Here is a 27,679-nt window from a genome sequence, read left to right on the forward strand (position 1 = left end):
GTCATTCTGAAGGATGTTGCAGGTAGCAGATCGCTCTCCACGGCGTCTCCAGACTCTGTCACGTGCTCAGTGTGAACCTGCTTTCATCTGTGAAGAGCACAGTGCGCCAGTTTCGACTTTGCCAATCCTGGTGTTCTGTGGCAAATGCCAAGCGTCCTGCACAGTGTGGGACTGTGAGCACAACCCCTATCTGTGGATGTCGGGCCCTCATACCACCCTCATGGAGTTGGTTACTAACTGTTTGTGCAGACACATGCACATTTGTGGCCTGCTGGAGGTCATTTTGCAGGGCTCTGGCAGTGCTCCTCCTGTTTCTCCTTGCACAAAGGCAGAGGTAGCGGCCCTGCTGCTGGGTTGTTGCCCTCCTACGGCCACCTCCACGTCTCCTGGTGTACTGGCCTGTCTCCTGGTAGCGCCTCCAGCCTATGGACACTACGCTGACAGACACAGCAAACCTTCTTGCCACAGCTCGCATTGATGTGCCATTCTGGATGAGCTGCACTACCTGAGCAACTTCTGTGGGTTGTAGAGTCAGTCTCATGCTACCACGAGTGTGAAAGCACAACCAACATTCAAAAGTGACCAAAATATCAGCCAGAAAGCATTGGTACTGAGATGTGGTCTGTGGTCCCCACCTGCAGAACCACTCCTTTATTGAGTGTGTCTCAATAATTGCCAATAATTTGCATCTATTGTCCATTCCATTTGCACAGCATGTGAAATTGATTGTCAATCAGTATTGCTTCCTAAGTGGACAGTTTGATTTCACAGAAGTTTGATTTACTTGGGAGTTATAATCTATTGTTTAAGTGTTCCCTTTATTTTTTTGAGCAGTGTATATTCTTACTGAGCATATGAAAAACATGTAAATTTAAACACTTCACAACAAAATAATACCCCAATTCCCCCCAAAAAAGTTGGGATGCTGTGTAAAACGTAAAAAAACAAGAAAGCAAAGATTTGAAAATCTCATATCCAAATTTTATTCAAAACAGAACATAGCACACATATCAAAAAGTGAAAATTAGACATTTTTCCATTTCATTTAAAAAAGTTAACTCATTTACAAATTCATGGCAGCAACACAGGTCAAAAAAAAGTTGGGACAAGACCATGTCTACCAAAGTGTAGTATCCCCTCTTTTTACAACAGTCTGAAAATGTCTGGGAAGTGCTGGAGTTTTGGGAGAGGAATGTAGTCCCATTCTTGTCTGATTCTTTGCTGTCCAACAGTCCTGGGTCTACTTTACCAAATTTTTCATAACATAATGGGCAAAAATGTTTTCTTTTGGTGAAAGGACTGGACTGCAAGCAGCCAATTCATCACCCAAACTTTTCTCTTGTGAAGCCAAGCTATTGTGATGAATGTAATATTTGGTTTAGCATGGTCTTGCTGAAATATGCAAGGTCTTCTCTGAAATAGACATTATCTGGATAGGAGCATATGTACGTAGTCCAAAAACTTCTATATAATATGTAGTATTGATAGGGACTTCCATGATGTAGAAGCTGCCCATGTCATAGGCACTAATGCAACGCCAAACCATCAGAGATACAGGATTTTGAAATGTGCGCTGATAAGCTGGAGGCCCCTCACAACTTGAGTCTACAGGACACAGCATCTGTGGCTTCCAGAAAGAATTTAATATGCAAATTGCCTCTTCAGAGAATAAGAGGACTTGAACTCTGTGGCACCACCTATTGGAAGCAGCAATCCTACAAGTCACAATCGACCCTTTAATAAGTCATGCAATATGACTTAGTATAACAGCCAAATCAGAATCTCAATTTGCAGACACAGTGTTTCGTCTGTTGGCCCTCGTCAGTGCAAAGTATGAGAACTGTTTTGGCTAGGTGAGAGGCTCGGGAGTGAGGTCTAAGGGGTGACATTTCTCCTTGTGGAGAGTGACATACCGGCTCTGGCATGTCAAGGTAAGGTGGCTTATTCGCCGTGCAATGTTCCTATGGGAAATTTAATATGCAAATTGCCTCTTCAGAGAAAAAGAGGAAGAGGCAATTTGCATATTAAATTTCCCAGAGGAGCATTGCACAGCGAATAAGCCTCCTCACCTTGACATGCCAGAGCCGGTATGTCATTCTCCACAAGGAGAAACGTTACCACATAAAGAATTTTAAATTCTGATTCATCTGACCACAGAACAGGTTAACATTTTGCCTCAGTCGATTTTAAAGGAGCTTTGGCCCAGAGAAGACGGCAGAGTTTCTTCTTTGCACAATAAAGCTTTTACTTGCCCTTTTGCCTTCCACAGCAAATTAAATTCATAGAAATACTTCCAAAAATCATTGTCTGAGTCCATGCAGCAATTTTCACAACTGAATCATGCCCATTTTTAATGCATCTTGAGGTCTCTTAGCTCATCAGCATCCAATACTGACCATTGGACTTGTCCTTTGTTAACATGGATTTCTTCAGCATCTCTTAAAGGGGTTGTCAGGTCAAAACCGATAAGTCTGCAGTCACTCTGTGTGACTGCAGACTTATGAATCCCCCCAGGGCACGCACTGTGCGCTGGAGGATTCTCCGGTTTCAGACCCAGAACCGAAGGGCATGTATGAGTTATACATACCCCCGGCCAGTGGGCCCTCTAGTCAGACACGCCTTCTGTCCGTCCGCGGCCTTGGCTCAATACAAGTATATGGAGCGAGGCCACGCCCACTGGCCGGGGGTATATATAATTCATACATACCCTCCATTACTGGGTCTGAAACCAGAAAAATCCCCGCAGAGGACAGTGCGTGTGCTGGGGAGATTCATAGGTCTGCATTCACAGAGTCACTGCAGACTGATTGGTTTTGACTGGACAACTCTAATCCCCAGAACACAGGTATTGTAGATGTTGAGATTCTAAGCCTTTAGAGTTTTACATTGCAGAACATTTTTTCTAAAATTGTTCAGCTGTGTGCCCACGATGCGTTTTTTAAGTGTTTCCGCAGCGGCTAAAACACTTAAAAAACTCATGGTAGGAGGAAGCCTGCCATGGTCCCCAATGATAATCTGCATGTGCTATGCACATGCTGTGGAAATTTCCGCTGCGGATTATCATTGCGGAAAAAAACGCAGCACTACCAATTATTTTGCGGAAGTGCTGCGTTTTCGCCGCCATTGACTTGCATTAGAACACATGTATTCCACTTCACTAGATAAGCACATGCGGAATACATGCGTTCAATGTGCGGATCCTACCCAGGTCAAGAGGAGAGGAGACTCTCCTCCGGACCTGGGTACCATAGAAACTGTGAAAAAGAATAAAATAAAAAATAAATGTTATACTTACCTTCTGATGGCCCCCGGTGCGCTCGTCCTCTCATGCTGGCAGATCGCGATGGACTGAAGGACCTGCCCTGACGTCATAGTCATGTGACGGGTCACACGACGCTGACCTCGGCAGGTCCTTCAGTGCAGTGTACCGCGATGTGCTGGCAGCCAGGACGGAGGGAAGCAAGACACCGGGGGCCATCGGAAGGTAAGTATAGATTTATTTTTTTATTTTTAAACATTCTTTTACGGTTGCACTATATAAATCCATGCTATTTGCATGGATTTATATAGCGTGACCAAGTTGACAAGCACTTTCCAAGTGATGCTAAAATCGCTTGTCAACCCGCATGCGGAAATGCATGTGAAGAACGCTTCACTTCCACATGTCCCTGGCAGGAAAACGCATGTACAATCCGCATGTACAATCCACATGCATTTTTTCTGCCAGGGAGATGCAGAAAAGCTCAGGAAAAATCCAGAGCATTTCTGCATCGTGGGCACATAGCCTTCCGCAATTTTTAGACGCAGTTGTTTACAGATTGATGAACCACTAACCATCTTTGCTTCTGAGAAGCTTTGCCTCTCTAACACACTTTAGTCATGCGATTTATTTGAAAACTGACCGTCCAACCATTAGTACAATTTTTTTTAGCCTTTTGTTAACCATGTCACAGGGTTTTTTTTTTATATACGTTGCTGCTATCAATTTCTAAATGTGTCTTTTTTTTTTCAAATTAAATGGAAAAATATCTAACTTTCAACTTGCGATATATGTTCTATGTTCTGTTGTGAATAAAATGCGGCGGCTATAAGATATTTCCAAATCATTGCTTTCTTTACATTTTACACAGCTTCCCAACTTTTTTGGAATTGGGGTTATACTATGGATTTGATCTTGTCCAAACTTGTCCTTATGCCCAGAGTAAGCTGGTAAGTGATCTACTGCAAAGCAGTTGGTGCCAGCAGATTGTGACTACATCACATTGTGTGTCCTCGCACAGCAAGCCTAGCTGTCTGATAATAAAACATTCAGTGCTGGAATACGGGAGCAGCAGAGCGTTCATCCTTGGGACAGCTCTTCAGAAGGAGCAAGAAGAATTGTTGATTGCACAGTTATAAGACAGTACATTAAGGCGTTCTTGATAAAACGGATAAAATAGAACCCATCTTCCCTTGTGTCAAAGCAAAGAGAGAACAGTTTAAAGGGGCTTTCCACGTAAAAAAAAAAAAGTTTATGTGGGTATAAAATATAAATATATATTAAACTAAAGTAAATTCACACAACAGTTTTTCTTCACGTATACAAAAAAGATTAGCTTAAATTTACATTTGTGCAAGATTGGATTTTCATGCAATTTTAGACCATGTGTCTGTTTTTACCTTGTTTGCCATCCCTTTTTACTCATATGCAAACAGAAAAAAACTGATTAAGATTTCTCAAGCTGCTCAACCAGTTAGAGAAGAACAAACACTAGGATGCATATCGGGTATCTTTGTTTTGACCATTTTTCACTGACCCATCAACTATAACAGACAAGTTTGATCTGCAAAATGGACATGTGTCAGAGTGAAATACACTAACAGCACACACATGCGAAAATATAAAGCCTCGTATATGCTCATGAGGCTGGTATTTGTCAGGAAACATCCGGTAGGACCGCGCATTGTGGTCTGTACACGAATGTGTGAATTCAGCCTTACTAATACTTCACACACGTTTATTAGTGATAGTCAAGACAGCTCTTTTTCCAGGTTTGGTTTAACACAGGAGAAAAGGGTCCAGTCTTCGCACGTCACCAGTGCTGTGTGTGGAGGAGGCAGACTGGAAAGCCAACATAAGGCAGCCCCCTTCTTTGTGTGACCAAGTAAACACATAGGGAGGAATAAATACCGTATAAATACCATATAGATAGGCCCCACCACCTCCAACGCCGTTTCGCCGGATGGCTTTCTCAAGGTGTATACTTGAGAAAGCCATCCCTATGTGTTTACTTGGTCACATTAATACATTTAACTTAACACTCAAATTTACATATATCCACTGTGATTTAATTTATTTTTATTTTTTAGTGGCTGCTATATGTATTCATTGCACTATGCACTTTAACACAGTCTGGACTTGCCCTCTATATTTCTTTTTATTGATTTGTGCCCCACAGCGAATTAATTATTGGGTATTTATTGTATATCCCTGAGTCTGTTTTCTATAATCATGTCTTTTGATTTATGGGTGTACGTATTTATTTTTAATATAAAAATGTATTAAATGAATAATTTTAAAATGATTTTGTGGTTGTTCATTGTTTTAGTGGGTTTAGTATTTATGTACCTCTCAATAAGAAGGCAAATGAAGGCAACAAAAAGCAAAAGAATAAATCGGCTACTTCAGATTAAAACCATTAGTGTCTCCATCAGGGATTTTGTCACTTATGGTTGCAAAAACAGCAAAGCATGCAGCATTATTCTTGATGTCTTGTTGTTCTAAGGAATTGCGGCTGATCACACACACTTGTTGAATCTGTCATATGATGGATATGGCACAACACCATGGTTTCTATTACAAATGAAAACTATGATGGCAGTGTAAACTGGCCCTATAGCATGCATTCCAGACGATGTCCATTTAAAGCGGTTGTCTTAGACTTTTATATTGCTGGCCATCACTATCTGATCGGTGGTGGTGTGGCACCCATCACCTCTGCTCATTAGCTGCTCTTGATGCTGCTGGCAGTGCCCAGTTGCAGAGCTGCACTGCTCCGTCATCGGTTTAGTGACTGCACATCTGTCCCCTATTGATTCAACTTGGGGGCAGATATCCAGTACTAGGACACAGCTACTAGATTATTAATTAGCTACTGATGACCTATCCTAAGAATAGGCCATAGATGTAAAAGTCCAGGCCAACCCCTTTAACACTGCAGTCTAGAAGAAACACACTTTTGGGTATATCATTATTTCACAGCATCTCCATTTATGCCAATTCTTCATCAAGCAAAGATATGAGCTCCAACGCCAGTAACAAAACAGTTCCTTGAGCCTTCTTACATCAGCTACCAAATCTAATTCCTCTCAAACCAATATGTTATGAATACTTAAAGGGTTTTCCTATTAGCTACATTTATAATCTATCCACACCACCGCTCCACTTTGAGCATGCTCACCACCACTGCATTCACACAGGTGACTTCAAAACCCCCTTTCTCAGGATTGGTGGGGGCCAAGTGTTCAGACCTACAATAAACATAAAATTACTACTTGTGCAAAGGCAAAACATGTTAAAAGGGAAGTGTACTTTTATCAAACTTTGCATAAATCAATCAATAGTACATGTGAATATAAGAGATTTTGAAACACATGTGATTAGAGAATTCTGCTTTTCTCTCCACTTATGAGCCACTTCTTTCCCTCTCCTTTGCCTTTTGTCATCCACTCAACGTTATCGTGCTCAGGACAAGATGAGCTGCCAGCAAAGTAAGTGACAGATTACAGAGCCTATTATACTCTATGGAGAGACCAAAGGGGGTGAGGAGTGAGAAGCAAAAGGGAGAAACTGGGAATTGGGAAACTCAGACAAATGGTGCATAGCTTTAAAACAATTTTTTTCTCCTCAACCCAGAGTTGGATTCACATCTACACAGCTCAGGTAACATCAGAGCAATTAGTCTCCTCTCACCTGATCACCCTGGGGTGGTAATAAGCACCTTCAAGAGACTGAGCCTATATTAAACTGGTGAAAATGTAAAACACATGTCTCAACTTATTCTGAAAAGTTACTTGAAAGTAGAGTTACCCCTTAAAGGATAACTGTAATCGGTGTTTATAAAGTGTACTTATTCTAAAACTTTTCTGGAGCTAGAGACACTATTTTGCCATGCTGCATATTTTTTCTAGATTCAGAATTTAAAAGCAATTTTGCAATAAATTATATTTTTTCATGAAACTCTGCAAACCGTAGCAGAAAATCAGAATAGGTCACTACAATCTCTCTGGGCTAATTTCCTAATGCTACCACCAACTTTTTCCTGCTTCGTTACTTCCTTATGCACACTCAGCATATATCCTGCAAAGTGGTGTGGGAGTTAAAGGCAAGACTCATCTACATGAAACTGAAAGGTGGAAGTTAAAGTTGTCTGTGAATGTTCTTCTGTGGTAGCTTACAGATTCAGGGCTCAATACAAACTAACTGATCAAAATTAACAGACCACTAATGGCTCATCAGTTCTAATCTAGTGCCGACAATACACTTCAGATAGCTGTCGGTTGGGGTGTACATTCATTTTACCAGCAGTCTCCCTTGTAAATATGTATCTTTAACCAAGCAATAATCTTTACTGCCGTATGGAAGACGTGCATAAGCGATTTCTCCTCTGACAGAACTAATTTGCAAATAAAAGGTTTCTTCTAAACTTTATGGACTGAGCAAACCCAGGAGTCAGGTCCCAAGCGTGCCATGAAATTTGCTACTTTCTCCTCACTAATTGATTGTCTTCTAAGGTTCTATGGGAATCTATCACCAGGTTTTTGCCACCTAATATGAGCACAGCATACTGTAGAGTTGGAAACCTTGATTTCATGATTACTGGGCTGCTTGCTGTAGCTTTGATAAAGATCACCATTTTATCAGCAGGAGATTATCACTAGAGGACTACTTGATCAACTGCAACTACTTGGTCCTCCATAGTCACAAGTGATGCATAACCCCGCCACTACCAGTGATTGACAGCTTTCTGCACAGTATACACAGAAAGCTGCCCATCAGTGGTGTTCATGGAGTTATACAGAGCTCAGCATTCAGAGAACTGTTGGATCTGCAGCAGAAAAAAAAACAGGGATTATTTCAAAATGACAGCATGCAGCCCAGTAAGGGATATATCACTAGAATCAAGGTCTATGCCCCAACATCATGCTGCTCTTTGATGGTGTAGTAAAAATCAGGTAACAGTTTCCTTTCAATGAAAGATTATTGTAGAGTCAATTAAAAAGGTTAACTGACACCTGGAGTTTTGTTGTTGATTGTAAAAGTCCATAGCTCATTTACATATTCTATAAGTAAGGGACATGTGTCCCAATTACTTATCCATACGGATCTAGCACACATCTATGGATGATATTCCCTGATCAGTCTCCCTCATGCCACCTAAACAATTCAGAGTCATTACAAAACTGAATCTACAAGACCTCTGAAGGTGTCTTACAATATCTGGCACCAAGATGTTAACAACGGATACTTCAGATCCTGTGAATAGTATGGATGCTTAATAGAACGGATATTTCAGTTTTTTCTGCAAGAAACTAAAAAAACGTAGATAAGCACACCCATAACACAACAAATTTTTGTTTTAATTTCTATCTGAATGTGGTGGTCACCATTCAAGGCAGATTAGAGGACCCTCTTATTTAATGCATGTGCAAGTCCCAGAAGGTGGGACCGCATCTATCAAACATGAACATGCCAAAATATCTGAAGGCCCCATACACATTAGATTAAAGTTGGCTGAACCCACCAAAATCTGTTCTGTATGGGAACCCCCAATGTTGAGGTAGGGAAGGATAGGGCATGTCGGATTTCTGATGGATGATCCTTTTGTAGTTTATGAAAAAAGTTGATGCCAGAGGAGTCTAGCAGTGTCTCTTTCATACAACTCATTTACACTTGGCCAAGTCAAGTGTTCCTGCATATGATAGACACAGGAGAAATAGTTATCCACTGAATGATCACTTGACAGACAGACATCTATTGTGTATGGGAGGCTTACATTGGGAATATCCCTTTAGATCTTGTTAAAACAAATAATAACTGTAATATAATAAGCCGATTCTGTTTTATCTGTTGCACAACCTCAGTAGACATCTGATCCTACAGATCATCTGACTGTTTCCTGCTAGGAGCAATGAAAAGGTGTGATATCATTGTTTTCCTTAACAAGTCACTAAGGTGTTATTCAGCCTTATATTAATGCACTGGAGAGAAGAGAACTAACCTGCAGTTTTAGAATACTAGATTGCTGCTTTAATAAGCACACAAGCCTGCCATGCATATATACCTTGGTAGCCAATTTAATAACTTTATAGCTCATAATGAAGTGGTAACAAAAATGCCATTTACGAAAAATAAATGAAATCAATATTATGCTTAGCACAGAAACCCGTCATTTTCCTGCATATGGCAGAATTTCAGTGATTATGTAATGTGAAGAAAAGTTTCCCCTTTCTTTACTCAGCGACGAAGTAACAGTATTTTCACTGCCATGTAAACTGAACGTGCCAGCAGTCCAAGCACAAACCGTAGCACATTATTATTCTTTTTCAGCTTCTTCCTGACATGCGAAGAAACTAAAGTCAGTTTTCTGAGTTATTGGAATCGAGCTGTTTGAAAGGACTGTCATTTATTAGTGCAGATTATTCATATCTAATTATACCCCAAATGTATATATAGCTAGCCCTCTTCCACGTAGTCAGACATGTGTCCGTATTATTAGTCACAGACAGTGATTTCTTTTCTAGCTGTAGATAAGACATAGCTTTGTAGCACTCTTTCACTCTTGGAAGCAGTTGCATACCATACGTAGTATCCAAGGGCAACAGACATAAACAAGTTTCCAGGAAGACATACAAGGGCACAGTAGAGAAAACCACAAGGAAGCCAGAAGCTAAATTCAGTAAAGATTGAATTAATGCCAATCTATCAGTGTAAGAACTTGATTTATGGCTGACTTTTGTACAGGCCAGTGCTGTAATCTACAGTACCAAAACATGGCCTACCGACCACAATCCCCTGTGTGATTACAGGTCATTTATACAATGCCCACAAGTTGCAGTTTAGGCCTATCTGGTATTTAGTACAGTTTTATCCCCTACAGTGCTCATTGGTGCAGTTTTATTTCCTTCACAGCTATGAAACAGACAAAACATGGGTGGAAACACAAAAGCAGACACCGGTGATGAGATCTGTGACCAGTTCACTTCTGTGTAATCTTCTCAATCTGCTTTAAGACTTGTCCACACATGATACAAGTATAGCAGCAAGTTATTTGCATGACAGAATAAAATTACAGATATGAGGAGCTGCTTATACTACCCCAAGAGCCAATCTGTAGAAGATTTCTATTGGTTACTTGGTTGTCAGTACTGACAATTAGATCTCACTGTACATAGTCATTATTGTACTGATCATGCAGTTATCACCCAACCAAAAACACAGAACAGTGTTAGAAGATGGCAGTCGCCAAATACATGCTGTGTACACACTTTATGTGTGTAACTGTGACCAACACCAAGAACAGCTGATCAGCCGGGGTACTGGGTGCTGCACCCCCTCCGATCAGACATTGATGACCATCCTAACGATAGGCCATCAGTGCTAAAGTCCCGGACAACCCCTTTAATACTCCCTGGGCCAGAAAGTGTACCGTATATCTTTATAGAGATGAGGCAGGTCATGACACCACTCTGTGAAGGCCAACACATGTGGAAGAAGCACATGACAGAACCTGAGATTCATATTGCTGTACCAAAGATTAAAGGGGTTTTCCCCCCTTTCAGAATGCCTGTAATAATGGAAACAGACAATTTAGACAGCAGGAGCTGATGAGCACAGTGTTTGGCTGCAGTGCTTGTGAAGTGAAGTCAGGTAAACAATGCCTGGAGAAATATGCATGCTGGACCTGGAAGGGCGAGTACCTGCTGCTTCTATTGTTATAACACAAGCACGCCGATGGCAGAGAGAATGCTGTAGGGGAAAACCCCTTTAAAAAAGATTTTTGTTCTAGGGAAGGAACTGGCTATGAAAATTTCTTATAACAAATTGAAGTTAAATGCTACAAAGAATGGCTTTCACTCTGTAAGCTCTAATATGAGATGGTCACCCATTGGTTTCAATGGAGAAAAGCATAAGTGCTAGCAGCTGTTATAGACAGGACTTTCAATAGCCAAGCCCCAGCAATCCACACTCTGGAAGAAGAAAGGGAATGAGAGTTGAACAAAAAGATTCACAGGACCCTGGTCCTTGCCGCCATGTTGGTAGCCCGTGGTCACCGGACCAGTGCACTGTGAACCTCCTACAAGCTGTGATATCCCCAGAGCCATTTCTCTTTGGCATAGCCCTTATGACGTTAAGTGTGCGTCACATCACAAAGTAATGATGTCCCAGGGCCTACTAATCAGTGCTCTAGCCTGGCGGCCATGGAATACTGACGTGGCCCCTGGACCAGGCTCCTGAAAATCATTTGCTCAACTCTGAAAGGGGATAGTTATGATACAGAAAAAAACAAAATTACATTTTAAGCTTTCCTCTGACTTTGATACCTACAACTCATCTAGGAGAAGCACCAGCAGAAATCACGTGCAAGCGCTAGTGCTGGACTGTAACTTCAGAGCACAGCACCGTGTACACTAGAGGGCTAGGACAACTTTACAGACTAGTCTCTTTAAACCCGCAGACAGATGTAAACTGATGTAGATGTGACCCTCACCTGGGCCTGCAGCATATTATACAGAACATGAACATTATCACATCTGGACCCTCAATAGTAACAAATCATTCATGTACAATGTCATAATATTTATAAACATTCACACTTTAGCAAGAAGAAAACCTAGAAAGTTTATGGACAGCCCTGAAATAGCAGCTGAGGGCTTGTGTACCATATATCTCTCAAAGAAACAGCCTGTTGGCCTCAAGGAGGGGGAGAGGGCCTGTGCCCCCTCCTCCTGAATCAGTCTATTGTGCTGTGCTCCTCCATGATGACTATCTGCAGCATTGTGTGCTACAGGACATGTATGTAGTGTCCTGGAATCTGCAGCGTCATTAAGTGGACAGTAGTATTCAGAGCAGAACTCTATTCTGTGCCAGTGACCTCACCCACCCTGAGTGGCATATGATGGGCGCACTGCCCTGACAGCAGGCTGCCACACATATAGCTGTGGGCCAGGGCATAGTCCCAGCACTGCCCCCCTGTGCCCCCATACCTTGTGTGGCATCCTCGCGTGTCTTGTCCATGTCCTCAGCGGATACAATGGGCAGCTCCAGTGATTGCTAGTCTGTGCTGTGCCAGGCTCTGAGGCTATGGGAATATCAGGATCTGCCTCTCTGGTACAGGCTCATTCCTAAGGGCAACAGGATCCGATTAACAGTTGGAAAAAAAGCCCTTCATCACCAGGGAGGGAAGAAGAGTATTGTCCAGCCCCCTCCCTGCCCAAACAGACAGCCAGGATCTGCTGGGGAGATGGAGTGCTGTGACTGGGGAGATCTAGTGTGTCTGCCCCTCCTCCACCCGAAAGATCCTGCGGCTCCCAGAAACTTGAGAGGAGAAGATCCCAAGCTCCGAATGTAGAGGAGCAGCTGATGGCAATGCTATTGTAACAGGCAGTGTGCAGCCTCTCCACCGGAGCGTACCATGTGCGGCACGGGGGTGGCCTCACTGCCTCTCCCTATCACACGCTGGGTTATCACACATAAAAGGGCTTGTGCTGAGCTTCCAGCCTCTCCTATCAGACTCCACGCAGGATCTCAGCCTGATTTATTGTGAAAAGCAAACTCTGAGGCCGCGGCCCCCTGTTGGTGGTATGGTCGAGCCTTGCAGCGTGTTGAGACTATCTAAGGAAAGTTGCATTCTTTTAGGATTGGGAAGCACAGATGGTGACTCACTCAGACACCCAGCCCAGTGAGCCCAGGGCCGAGGATGCAGGCGATGGCCGGAGGATGTGCTCACACGGCGGCCGGTGACGTCATCATCGCGAATTAGGCGGGAACTGCCAGTGATTCCTGTCAGGCAGTGGCAGATAAAATGTGGGACTCTACATTATACAATGTGATGGCAGAAAGTGCACCAAATGTGTCATAGCAATGGCCACCCGAAACCCGCCTGAATAAAAGCACCCAGAATACGCTTAAAACCGCCATGCAGTTAAAAGAAGCGACCTGACTGTCCTTGAGGCATTTTCTGTTCTGAAGACGTTCCATACTTTACAATACAGAGCAATAAGAAGAAAACAGACAAAAAAAAACAAAGAGCGCCCAGGAAACGTTCCACCCCCCAAAAAAAACTATTAAAAAAAAAAGCGTCTGTGTTTCCTGAAGTGGTTCCCTCTAAGAAAACTCTGCAGGTTTGCCCTGGTGTAAATGGCGGCTTGTGTACATACCCTGAGCTCGGCAATGGCGGCTTGTGTACATACCCTGAGCTCTGCAATGGCGGCTTGTGTACATACCCTGAGCTCGGCAATGGCGGCTTGTGTACATACCCTGAGCTCGGCAATGGCGGCTTGTGTACATACCCTGAGCTCTGCAATGGCGGCTTGTGTACATACCCTGAGCTCGGCAATGGCGGCTTGTGTACATACCCTGTGCTCGGCAATGGCGGCTTGTGTACATACCCTGAGCTCTGCAATGGCGGCTTGTGTACATACCCTGAGCTCGGCAATGGCGGCTTGTGTACATACCCTGAGCTCGGCAATGGCGGCTTGTGTACATACCCTGAGCTCGGCAATGGCGGCTTGTGTACATACCCTGAGCTCGGCAATGGCGGCTTGTGTACATACCCTGAGCTCTGCAATGGCGGCTTGTGTACATACCCTGAGCTCGGCAATGGCGGCTTGTGTACATACCCTGAGCTCGGCAATGGCTTCTTGTGTACATACCCTGAGCTCGGCAATGGCGACTTGTGTACATACCCTGAGCTCGGCAATGGCGACTTGTGTACATACCCTGAGCTCGGCAATGGCGGCTTGTGTACATACCCTGAGCTCGGCAATGGCGGCTTGTGTACATACCCTGAGCTCGGCAATGGCGGCTTGTGTACATACCCTGAGCTCGCTGAATCTTGAGCTGTTTTTGTACAACCTTTTTGAGGGGCTCAGAAACAATAAGGGCTCAATTTATTAAGGTGTTCATGTCAGAATTTCTGTTGCAATATTTTTGCGTAATTAAGTAATTGTGCAAAAATATTGCAACATTTGGAGCTTACACATCAGTCTCGGTCAGCCAATGTAGGCGGACATGGGAAGGGGTGTGCCTATGCCCGTCAAAGTCATGAAAATTTACAAAGTGCCTTAATTTACTCCAGTCACTGACTGGAGTACAGTTCTGGCAGCTGTGCATGCCAGTAACAGATACTCCTAATTCATTAAGTGGCATATACAATGCCAATCTTAAAGGGAATCTGTCAGCAGGTTTTTGCTATATAGTCTGCGAGAAAGCGGAATGTAGGGCAAGAGAGCCTGATTCCAGCGATGTGTCACTTACTTGGCTGCTTGCTGTATGGATAGAATCCTTGTTTGTCTGATGTAGATGTAGCGGAGCTAAGATTTCTGGCCTGTGTATAACCCAGCCCACACCCCTGACTGGCAGCGTCCTGTGTACACTGTACATTGTCAGCAAGCTGCTAATCAGTGGTGGGAGTGGGGTTACACTGATTAGCCTGACTGCCCGACCCGCAAAATGTAGTCCTGTAGTATTAATCTTCTGCCGATAAAATATTGATTGCATTGAAACTACACCTTGACCTACACTCACTCTGAATCCCTCCTCCCTCTTACAGACATAAATTCTTTACACGTACACGACGCAGATGTTGCTGCTGCTTATGTAACACCACAATAGCTGCAGCTCTCGACTTGATCGCTCCTATCACACATATCAAAGTTCGCACAATCAACAGGCAACCCTGGCACACCAACCTTACTAAAGAACTGCGACGGGCCTCCAGGGTTGCGGAGCAGACATGGAAAAGGTCTCACTCCATCGAGCACTTCATCGCAAAGAATCCCTCACTATTTTCAAGTCCACACTCACTGCAGCAAAACAAACATACTTCTCATCTCTTATGTTCCCTGTCCCACAACCCTAAACAGCTATTCAACACTTTCAATTCTCTCCTTCGTTCCCTAGTGCCTCCTCCCTCTTCTCTCATCTCAGCCGAAGACTTTGCCTCATTCTTCAAGCAGAAGATTGACACCATCAGACAAAGCTTTTGCATAAAGTCCCCACAACCCCTCCTCATATCTACTCAATCTTCCTCCTCCAAACCCCACTTCTCCACCATTACAGAAGGTCAAGTCTCCTCTTTACTCTCCAAATCACACCTCATCACCTGCAAACTTGACCAAATCCCATCCCACCTCATCCCTAACCTTACCACAGTCTTCACCCAACCCTAACCCACCTTTTCAACCTGTCACTAACAACCGGTGTCTTCCCCTCATGTTTCAAACATGCCTTAATCACACCCATCCTCAAAAAGCCCTCCCTTGACCCATCCTCTCTGACTAGCTACCGCCCCATATCACTTCTCCCCTATGCCTCAAAACTACTAGAACAACATGTCCACCTTGAACTGTCCTCCCATCTCTCCTCATGTTCCCTCTTCGATTGCTTACAATCTGGCTTCCGACCGCATCATTCGACTGAAACTGCCCTGACCAAAGTCACCAACGACCTACTAACCGCCAAATCCAAGTGACACTACTCCATGCTCCTCCTCCTGGACCTGTCATCTGCCTTCGACACAGTCGACCATTCCCTCTTACTACAGATTCTCTCATCTCTTGGCATCACGGACTTGGCCCTATCTAGGATCTCCTCATACCTAACAGACAGGACATTCAGCGTCTCCCACTCACGCACCACCTCCTCATCTCACCCCCTATCTGTCGGTGTCCCCAAGGTTCAGTTCTAGGACCTCTGCTCTTCTCCATCTACACCTTTGGCCTGGGACAGCTCATAGAGTCTCACGGCTTTCATTATCACCTCTATGCTGATGACACACAGATCTACCTCTCTGGACCCGGTATCTCCTCCTTACTAACCAAAATCCCACAATGTCTTTCTGCTATTTCATCTTTCTTCTCTTCTAGATTTCGAAAACTTAACATGGATAAAACAGAATTCATCAACTTTCCACCATCTCATTCATATCCCCCATCTGACCTATCCATCAACGTCAATGGCTGTTCACTCTCCCCAGTCCCACAAGCTCGCTGCCTTGGGGTAACCCTGGACTCTGATCTCCCTTTCAAACCACATATCCAAGTCCTTTCCACTTCCTGCCAACTCCAACTTAAAAATATCTCCCGGATTCGCACATTCCTCAGCAAAGACTCTGCAAAAACACTAGTGCATGCCCTCATCGTCTCCCGCCTTGACTACTGCAACCTCCTGCTCTGTGGCCTCCCTTCCAACACTCTCGCGCCCCTCCAATCTATCCTAAACTCTGCTGCTCGACTAATCCACCTGTCCCCCTGCTATTCCCCGGCCTCTCCCCTCTGTCAATCCCTTCACTGGCTCCCCATTGCCCAGAGACTCAAGTTCAAAACCCTAACCATGGCATACAAAGCCATTCACAACCTGTCTCCTCCATACATCTGTGATCTAGTCTCCCGGTACCTACCTGCACGCAACCTCCGATCCTCACAAGATCTCCTTCTCCACTCCCCTCTTATTTCCTCTTCCCACAATTGCATACAATATTTCTCCCGCGCATCCCCCCTCCTCTGGAACTCTCTACCCCAACACATCAGACTCTCGCCTACCGTGGAAGCCTTCAAAAGAAACCTGAAGACCCACCTCTTCCGACAAGCCTACAACCTGCAGTAATCACCGCTCTACCACATTACTGCATGACCTCCTCTACCCCCGCCTACTGTATCCTCACCCATCCCTTGTAGATTGTGAGCCCTCGCGGGCAGGGTCCTCTCTCCTCCTTTACCAGTTGCTGACTCGTTTTGTTAAGATTATGTAAATGTTTTTGCTATGTATACCTCCTTTTTCACATGTAAAGCGCCATGGAATAAATGGCGCTATAATAATAAATAATAATAAAACTACAGCACACAGCCTAATAAGTGACACATCCCTGGAATCAGGCTCTTGTGCTCTACATTATGCTTCTCTCAGATTAAGTAGCAACAACCTGCTCACAGATTCCCTTTAATGATTCAAGAAAAGTGCATTTTTCGGGGAGCTTTTCTTTATCTGAAGAGTTTTTGTAGCCTATTGATTCTTTCAATATCTGCCTCAAATTGACATGCATTTTTTGTCACACACCAGGGCCGGCGTCACCACCCGGGCAAGTGCCGAGGCCCTGGACAAATGTTGGGGCCCATGAACCAGGGCACCGAGCCCCCTCTGCATTTTACTTTCAACTGCTTCGGTATCCTGGATGCTGATACAGTTGAAAATAATAGTGGGAGAGGAAGCCGTCCGCTGATGCTCCCTCTCCCATCATTCCCCCTCTCCGTCCGAACTTTGTGACGTCTCAGTAAAGAGGGCGCGATGATGTCACTACAGCATTCCCTCTGTGCTGAGCAGTGCAGAGGGTCAGAAGATGCTGGCGAGACTGGTGCATCAGGGAGAGGGGAGTATTTGATTATTTTATTATGTATGGAGCATTATATGGGACCCATTATACTGTATGGAGCACCATGTGGTGCTTATAATACTGTATGGACGACTATGTGTTGCTCATAATACTGTATGGAGGACTATGTGGTGCTCATAATGCTGTATGGAGGACTATGTGGTGCCCATAATACTGTATGGAGAACTGTGTAGGGCCATTATTCTGTATGGAGGACTATGTGGGGTCTGTTATACTGTATGGGGACTATGTGGGGCCCATAATATTATATGGAGGCCTATGTGGTGCCCATAATATTGTATGGAGGACTATGCGGTGCCCATAGTACTCTATGAAGGAACGTGTGGTGCCCATAATACTGTATGGAGGACTATGTAGTGCCCATAATACTGTATGCAGTACTATGTGGTGCCCATAATACTGTATAGAGGACTGTGGTGCCAATAATACTGTATTGAGGACTATGTGGTGCCCATAATACTGTATAGTGGACTGTGGTGCCCTTAATACTGTATGGAGGACTATGTGGTGCCCATAATATTGTATGGAGGACTATGTGGTGCCCTTAATACTGTATGTAGGACTATGTGGTGACCATAATATTGTATGGAGGACTATGTGGTGCCCATAGTACTGTATGGAGAACTATGTGGTGCCCATAGTACTGTATGGAGGACTATGTGGTACTCACAATACTGTATGGAGGACTGTGGTACCCATAATACTGTATGGAGGACTATGTAGGGCCATTATTCTGTATGGAGGACTATGTGGGGTCCATTATACTGTATGAAGGAATATGTGGTGCCCATAATACTGTATGGAGGAATATGTGGTTCCCATAATACTGTATGGAGGAGGAGGACTATGTGGTGCCCATAATACTGTATGGAGGAATATGTGGTGCCCATAATACTGTATGGAGGACTATATGGTGACCATAATATTGTATGGAGGACTATGTGGTGCCCATAGTACTGTATGGAGAACTATGTAGTGCCCATAGTACTGTATGGAGGATTATATGGTGCCCACAATATTGTATGGAGGACTGTGGTGCCCATAATACTGTGTGGAGGACTATGTAGAGCCATTAATCTGTATGGAGGACTATGTGGGGTTCTTTATACTGTATGAAGGAATATGTGGTGCCCAAAATACTGTATGGAGGACTATGTGGTGCCCATAATACTGTAAGGAGGAATATGTGGTGCCCATAATACTGTATGGAGGAATATGTGGTGCCCATAATACTGTATGGAGGACTATATGGTGCCCATAATACTGTGTGGAGGACTATGTGATGCCCATAATACTGTATGGAGGACTATGTGGTGCTCATAATACTGTATGCAGGACTATGTGGTGCCCATAATACTGTATGTAGGACGATGTGGTGCTCATTATACTGTATGGAGGACTATGTGGTGCCCATAATACTGTATGGAGGACAATACTATCCGGTTTACAATGATAAGTCTGCAGTCACTCTGTGTGACTGCAAACTTTTGAATCCCCCCCAGGACATGCACTCTGCACTGCGAGGATTCGCCTGTTTCTGAGCTATTGTCGAATTTAGAATAGATATCACTCTTGTAATGTAAGAAGTAAGTGAAATCTTTGACATTGTACTATACCTGTATTTCTCTGCCGTATCTATGCATCATGAATTGTGGTATGTGTTAAAGGGGCCCACTGAGACTCTTTCACACGGGCCCTCAAAAACATGGAGCCGGCCCTGTCAGCCACAATGTATGTTACAAACCTTCAGTAAAAAAAATGTTCAAAAATGTACTCATGTGAAGAGTAAAGTGATTTTCCTATAGAAGTGAAGAGGAAGAAAGGATAAGTTTTCCAAGCGTTTTTAACCCCTTATCTCTGAAGCCTGTTTTCACCTTCCTGACCAGGCCATATTTTTAAATCTGACCAGTGTCACTTTCTGTGGTAATAACTCTGGAACACTTCAACGAATCCTACTGATTCTGAGAATGTACTTCATGATAGTATTACATTTATCAATATACTTTGCATTTATTTATGAAAATATCTAAAATTTGTCAAGCATTTTGAAAAACTCAGTTTTCAAACTTTGAATTTTTATGTTCTTAAAGCATATAGCAGTACAACACAAAATAATTAATAAATAAGCGCTATTTGATTTTTGGATTGCAAATTGGCAGGAATAGATTGCGGACACCATGTCGCATTTGCAGAGTTCCCAAGGTGCCAAAGAAGTAGAAGACCCCCAAAAATGATCCATTTTGGAAACTACATCTCTCAAGGAATTAATCTAGTGGTGTAATGGGCATTTTGAACACACGGATGTGTGGCACCCCAGGGGTCTGGTTTCCACAGTAACAGCAATGTTATGTCTGAGAGCAGGTGGGAGGTCTCTTGGTTAGGGATCCTATGCATGCCACACCTCCTGCCCAGTCCTGGGAGGGGAAGAACTTCCCCTATATAAACTTAGGGCTGAGGCAGGGTTAGGGAGTAGAGAAGAAGTAGAGACAGAGAAGCAGATATAGGAAAAGAACATCAGGAGCTCTGTGGGAGCAGTGCTACAAGGAGTCAGGGGCTGGCAGCTGCAGAGCTCGCCCTGACTGAGAAGTTATCACCGGACCCGGAGTCCGAGGCTGTGGGGACTAACTCCTATCCAGCAGCAGAAACCGACCGGCAGGGGATTGCAGGTCCTCTGGCCCAGAAACCCGAAGGCACGGTCACACGCGTGGGACCAGCACCGCCGTCGTGGAGCGGAAGCTACTAGAAGGCCCCGAGTCACCGGCCATACGGGTGAGCACCACACGGTACACTCAGGGACGTGGGCTACTTATACCCGCCTCTAGCAAGGTAGCCGGAAGAGTATCGTTAGTTTGGGAGGCCTACAACTCCGCCTGGCCAGGGGAGATCCCATCTGCTCAAGGACTGACCAGGCCCCAATCGCTAGCCAGTACTCCGGGAGGGTCTATCTTTGTCACCAGTAAAGACCCTGAACTACACCGTACCGTCTCCGAGTGGTTCCTGCTACCCCCATCATCCACGTCGGCTGCCCTGAGGCCATACCCCTCCCGTTGGGGGTTATACTATCACGCTGCACAATCCTACCACCGGCCTCAGCGGTCTGCCCTGCAGCAGCAGCTCCTTAGCTGTACTCAACGGGTGGCGTAGTCGTCCAACATCTACCGCTAATACAGCGCCACTTAGTCTGACTCCCTGGGCACGGACCGGATCACCGCCACGAGACTACAACCCTCAAGAGATCCGGCTCCAGGTAAGCTCCCGAGTGCGCAACGCAGCGCGACACAGGTCCAGGGGCGCGTCAACTTTTGGCGTAGTCGGCAGGATTTCGTGCCCGCAACCACCGGGTACTGCGTGCCTGAAAAAGACTGTTCAAACTTACCAGTGGTGAAGATTCCCGCCATCCGTGGAGGTTTCCCGCCATCCGGCGCCATCTTCTACCTTCTTCCCGCCATCCGCGAAGTTTTCCCGCCATCCGGCGCCATCTTCTGCCTTCTTCCCGCCATCCGTGGAGTTTTCCCGCCGTTGGACGCCATCTTGAAGACGCCGCGCGGGAAGAAGAGGGGCGTGGACTCCGAAAGCGCGCGAGAACTGAAGCCCCGCCTCACGTCCGGACGTTGCGTAAGGTCCTGGAAGGAGCCCAGCAGACGCCGACGTCACAGGAGCGCGACGGAAGGTCCTCAACCCTGACGATCCACTGCGGAGCCGCGGCCTACGGAAGAGGATCATCGCAAGGTAGGCCACGGTCCACTAGGGGGGAGGAAGATGTCGGATACGGAGGAGAGCTTCACTGCCTCAACCCCCGCCAGCGCCACCGCTGCTGCAGTCATGCCTTTCACCATGCCCTATATCCCGGGAGCGGCCTGGCTACCCCAGTACTCAGGGGAGTCACATACCCTGCATGACTTTAGAGAAAAGCTGGATAGCCTCTTCCAGGTGTATCCCCTCACAGAAGAGCAAAAAGTGAGCATCCTGGTGGCCCAATTAACCGGGGCAGCCCAAAGGGAGGTAAAGTCCTGGCCACCTGGGGGGAGGACTGTTGCAGGGATACTAACCCGGCTGAGGGACACCTTTGATACCCGCACCTCAGCCGAGATCAAGCTTAGATTCTACGGGTGCAAGCAACGAGCACACGAGAGTATAAGGGACTATGCCCTGAACCTACAAGAGGCCCTGAGAGCCATTAAGCAGACCGACCCTGACGGCGTGGGAGACGAGGACAGGCTGTTGACTGATCAATTTATAGAGGGTTTATATTGCAATGCCCACCGAACCCAGTTGCGGGCAATGGCCTTACAGGACCCTCATCTGGGATTTGCACAGTTCAAGGACAGAGCCATCCGGGTGCTCCGAGAACCGGCACCAGGTGGCGTTGTGACCCACAGACGCCCCACTACCACTTACCACCAGGAGGCGGCACCCTTGTCGGCAGGGCCTGTGGGAGCTGATGCGCAGGCTTTGAACAATGACCCGGCTCCAGACCTGCACCATCAGGTCCAAGAGCTAGCTAAAAGCGTTGCTGCGCTAACCCGAACTGTGCAGTCTTTACAGGTTTCCACTCCAGGGAAGATCCAGCTGGCATCCGGACTGGAGGACATCCCGTGGCGTCGACCAAGGAGGACCCCACCGGCCAGAGGAAGACCCAGCGACCAATACAACGAGGACGGACGACCCATCTGCCGCCGCTGCAATCAACCCGGACATATGGCAAGGTACTGTCCTTTAAACTGGCACAACCTGGGGTAGAGGGCCAACCCCCAGGAAATAGATCACCAGGCCCATCGAACTGGCGCGACGAATATGTGGGAGGACGTCCAGTCTTACCCGTGGTACTGGATGGCATTCCTATGAGTGCCCTACTGGACACCGGGTCACAGGTCACCACCATCCCGTACGTGCTCTTCAAGCAGTACTGGAATGACTCGGATATCACCCGCTACCCTGACGACGACTTGAGTATCATCGCCAGCAATGGTCAGCCCGTGCCACAGATTGGATTTAAAGAGGTGACCATTAAAATCGGTAGAGTCGAACTGGCAGCACAGGGACTGATCATTGTAGACATTGACAAACACGAGAGTCACCCAAAGATAACTCTAGGAACTAATGTAATTGAAAATTGTCTTGCAGAGGTGATTTTCCTTTTACAGCAGGTTGCCAAGAACGCCAGCTCCGGCCAGCAGCGAGTGCTCCAGAAAGAGATCCGGGCACTGATGCGACGGCAACAGCTAGAACTCTCCGGTGGTGAGATTGGTAGCGTGCGAATGTGTGACCCTTTCCCTATTGCCATGCCCCCGAAAAGTGAAATGATGATTTGGTGCCGGGCAGCTATTGGTCTGAGAGGTAGAGATTACCAGGCAATGGTAGAACCAGTTTACTCAGACAGTAGGCCCACCATTTTGACAGCACGGGGGGTGGTCAATGTACGCCATGGGAGGGTGCCCGTTCGCATAATAAATATCGGGAAGAGGGAAGTGTACCTGCCCCGGTATGCCACGCTAGCCAAATTGTATACCATCAATCAAGATTCCATACAGTCCGTAGAACCCTTGCCTCCATCTTCCCCGGAGGAAGGTAACGGCTCTCAGAAAACAATGGAGGACTGGTGTCAGCAACTACATTTGGGTACTGACTCCACTCCCTCACACCAGAAACAGGGAGTCTATCGGGTGGTTCAAGAGTACGAGAGAGTGTTTAGTAAACACCCGTTAGACTTCGGGCGAGTCAAGGGGGTAGAACACCACATCCCCACGGGAGACCATCCTCCCATAAAAGAGAGGTATCGACCCGTACCCCCTGCACACTACCAACACGCCAAGGGGATGCTTAGAGACATGAAGGAGGCTGGGGTGATCAGGGATAGCTGTAGCCCCTGGGCAGCTCCACTAGTCTTAGTCAAAAAGAAAGACAACACCATGAGGATGTGTGTAGATTACCGGAAAATTAACCGTATCACACACAAGGATGCGTACCCCTTACCAAGGATAGAGGAGTCTTTGGCTGCTTTAAGATCTGCTAACTTCTTCTCTACCTTGGATCTCACTAGTGGGTACTGGCAGGTTCCTGTAGCAGAGGCGGACCGGGAGAAGACCGCATTCACCACCCTGATGGGACTTAGCGAGTTTACCTGCATGCCGTTCGGACTCTGCAACGCACCAGGAACCTTCCAACGATTAATGGAGTGCTGTCTGGGCCACAGAAACTTCGAGACGGTCCTGCTGTACCTGGACGATGTCATCGTATATTCCAAGACGTATGAGGACCACCTGAAACACCTGGCGGAAGTGTTCGAAGCTCTGGCAAGCTACGGCCTAAAGGTGAAACCCTCCAAGTGTCACCTCCTGAAACCAAAGGTGCAGTACCTGGGACACGTGGTGAGCGCTGATGGAGTGGCTCCCGACCCTGATAAGATCACCGCAATTAAGGAATGGCCAAGGCCCTCCAGTGTAAAGGAAGTGCGGCAGTTCCTCGGGTTGGTAGGCTATTACCGCAGATTCATCCCCGGTTTCACCAAAAAGGCAGCTCCTATGCAGGACCTCCTGATAGGCCAGTCCCGGAAGGCCAAGAACCAGAAGCCACCCTTCAGATGGGAGAAGTTAGAAGAAGAGTCCTTCCGCCAGCTGAAGATGGCCCTCACGGGGGATGAAATCCTGGCGTACCCTGATTACAGCCAGCCCTTTATCCTCTACACCGACGCAAGTAACATCGGGCTAGGAGCCGTGCTGTCCCAGATCCAGCAGGGGAGAGAACGAGTATTCGCTTACGCCAGCCGAAAACTGCGACCCACCGAGAGAAACCCTGAGAATTACAGCTCATTTAAGCTAGAGTTCCTGGCAGTGGTGTGGGCAGTCACCGAACGCTTTAAGCACTACCTCGCTTCCTCCCGGTTCACCGTGTACACGGATAACAACCCGTTGACACACCTGGACACAGCAAGACTCGGTGCCCTAGAGCAGAGATGGATGGCCCGTCTGTCCAACTACGAGTTCACAATCAAATACCGGGAAGGACGCTCCAATACCAACGCGGACGCCCTGTCCAGGATGCCAAACCTACCGGACGTAGGAGAAGATCCAGAGGGACTGGAAGAAGTCGAACTCCCCGCGTTCCACCGTCATGGGACTATCCAGTATTCCCACCGGGTAGGGAGTAAGCAAGCTGCTACGTTTAATCCCTTGCCTCACTACAACTGGGCGGAAACGCAAGACAGTGACCCTGCCGTCCGACTGGTGAAGGAGATGCTGACTCGGCCAGAGGCTCGCCTTGACCCAGACGCTCCGGAGGAAGCCAAGCAACTGTGGGCTGAGAAGAGTCGACTGTTCCTTTATAAGGGGAAGTTGTGCCGCCGAATGGTTAACTCCCGGACGCATGAACTAATCTGGCAAGTAGTGGTGCCACGAAGAGACGCAGCCGTGGTGATGGAGGCATACCACGACGGGGCTGGACACTTCGGATGGAAGAAGCTGGAGTTCCTGCTGCGCGGGCGGTTCCACTGGGTAGGCATGAGGGGAACCATCGAGAGGTGGTGCAGAGACTGTGGCCCGTGCAACCTAAGAAGGAAGGACCGTGCCAGCCAGAAGACTCCCCTGCAGTCCATCGTCACCCGGCAGCCGTTGGAACTGGTAGCCTTGGATCATGTAAAACTGACCCCAAGCAGAAGTGGCTACGTCTACGCACTAACCATCGTGGATCACTACTCCCGGTTCTTGGTTGTCGTCCCCGTCAAGGACTTAACAGCTCGAACAGCAGCTAGAGCCTTCCAGCATCATTTCTGCCGTCCACACGGGTACCCGGACCAAGTGTTGACAGACCAGGGACCTGCCTTTGAAGCGGAGGTCTTCCAAGAATTCTGCACTCTGTATGGCTGCCGGAAGATAAGGACGACACCCTATCATCCGCAAACTAATGGACTTTGTGAGAAAATGAACCAGGTGGTGATAGATCTTCTGAAAACATTGCCCCTGGAAGAACGCAGCTGCCCGACCTAGTGGACCTATACAACCACATCCCGGTAGGTTCCACCAACTGTACCCCGGCTTACCTGATGAGGGCAAGACCTGGTAAGCTACCTGTTGACCTGGAGATGGGAGTCCTGACACCCGAGGACACTTCACCAGAAGCAGACTGGGACACAGAGAGGCAGCAGCAGTACCGGAAAGTACAGGAGAGCGTGGAGCGAAGTCTCTGTCAAGCTAGGGAAAGACAAGAGAAAACTTACAACCAGTATGCTCCCGCTGTTCCCCTGGTACCCGGAGAGCAGGTCTTGAAGAGGAAAAGGCGGCTCCACAAGTTGGACGACCAGTGGGAGAAGGACCCGTACATCGTACTGCCCTCAAGCCAAAGGTCTGTACCATCAGTAAAGACGGAGGGGAAACCACAACCATTGTATCCCGGGATCACCTGAAGAAGTGTCCCGAACAGCTACGGAACCCTGAAGAGGAACAAGAAGACCCTCGACCCGTAGAGGAAAGGGAAGATATGGTTAGTACTGTGCTCGGAGACTTCCCTCGGTCTTGGACTCAAGTCAATGGTGCAGTTGTGGTACCCGTACTCACCTTCCTCCAACCAGCATCCCAAGCACCTACGGAGCAACAGGTAGAGCTGGAAGAACAGCCGGTCCAGGAGGCAGAAGACCCCACACCAGCAGACCAGGAGGATCAACCCTCTGCTTATAGTGAACCTGCCATGCCTCTAGTGAGCCAAAGGGCCCGTGGACAGCTGCCCAGTTTACCCTTGACAGTTCCTACACCCTGTAGTTCGGGGCTAGACAGTCAGCTCCGTAGGTCCACTAGGGCCACTAGAGGCCAGTTACCCGCACGATGGAGGATTTGAAGTGTATAAGTTGTTTTATTTATGGTTACCTGTTTTTCTTGTTGCTTGTGTATAATTATGTGTTTCTAGTTATTTTTAGGAGTCCTTGGTGGATTTACCGGGAATCCTTGTACAATTGGTTGGAGCGTAACCTAGGAATGGACTAAAGACTGTTAAGGACTCGGGGCAGGACAGACCCCTACCTGGTTACGTCTCCCTGTTTTGGTGAAATGGACACCTTGCTTTTCTTCAAAAAACTGCACCCGGTTGCGGACACGCCGTGACCATCCTTATGTGTTTTTCTTATTGTATTATTATTGTTTATACCTTGTTATGTTTTTCTAAAAATATGTTTAGTCCCGGAGTACTAAATTTCACTAGGGGGGAATGTGGCACCCCAGGGGTCTGGTTTCCACAGTAACAGCAATGTTATGTCCGAGAGCAGGTGGGAGGTCTCTTGGTCAGGGATCCTATGCATGCCACACCTCCTGCCCAGTCCTGGGAGGGGAAGAACTTCCCCTATATAAACTTAGGGCTGAGGCAGGGTTAGGGAGTAGAGAAGAAGTAGAGACAGAGAAGCAGATATAGGAAAAGAACATCAGGAGCTCTGTGGGAGCAGTGCTACAAGGAGTCAGGGGCTGGCAGCTGCAGAGCTCGCCCTGACTGAGAAGTTATCACCGGACCCGGAGTCCGAGGCTGTGGGGACTAACTCCTATCCAGCAGCAGAAACCGACCGGCAGGGGATTGCAGGTCCTCTGGCCCAGAAACCCGAAGGCACGGTCACACGCGTGGGACCAGCACCGCCGTCGTGGAGCGGAAGCTACTAGAAGGCCCCGAGTCACCGGCCATACGGGTGAGCACCACACGGTACACTCAGGGACGTGGGCTACTTATACCCGCCTCTAGCAAGGTAGCCGGAAGAGTATCGTTAGTTTGGGAGGCCTACAACTCCGCCTGGCCAGGGGAGATCCCATCTGCTCAAGGACTGACCAGGCCCCAATCGCTAGCCAGTACTCCGGGAGGGTCTATCTTTGTCACCAGTAAAGACCCTGAACTACACCGTACCGTCTCCGAGTGGTTCCTGCTACCCCCATCATCCACGTCGGCTGCCCTGAGGCCATACCCCTCCCGTTGGGGGTTATACTATCACGCTGCACAATCCTACCACCGGCCTCAGCGGTCTGCCCTGCAGCAGCAGCTCCTTAGCTGTACTCAACGGGTGG

The 27,679-nt window shown here is 46.9% G+C and overlaps 1 protein-coding gene across 7 annotated transcripts in view; it reads right to left on the reverse strand.

Moving 5' to 3' along the window:
- MAP7D1 (MAP7 domain containing 1) overlaps window positions 1-12,684 on the reverse strand; it is a 93,042-nt gene extending 80,358 nt beyond the window's left edge. For 5 of the 7 annotated variants that reach the window (XM_073665928.1, XM_073665927.1, XM_073665925.1 and 2 more), the window contains exon 1: window positions 12,247-12,683. In XM_073665928.1, coding sequence (XP_073522029.1) covers window positions 12,247-12,277 — 31 coding nt within the window. In that variant the 5' untranslated portion in view covers window positions 12,278-12,683. Of the gene's footprint in view, window positions 1-12,246 lie in introns of all 7 variants that reach the window. The other 2 variants (XM_073665923.1, XM_073665922.1) reach the window with 1 other exon arrangement.
- Between the last annotated feature and the right edge of the window lie 14,995 nt (window positions 12,685-27,679).

This window comes from Phyllobates terribilis, unplaced genomic scaffold, assembly GCF_046119375.1.
Source record: "Phyllobates terribilis strain yellow unplaced genomic scaffold, ASM4611937v1 Scaffold_2__4_contigs__length_985480577, whole genome shotgun sequence".
NCBI lineage: Eukaryota > Metazoa > Chordata > Amphibia > Anura > Dendrobatidae > Phyllobates > Phyllobates terribilis.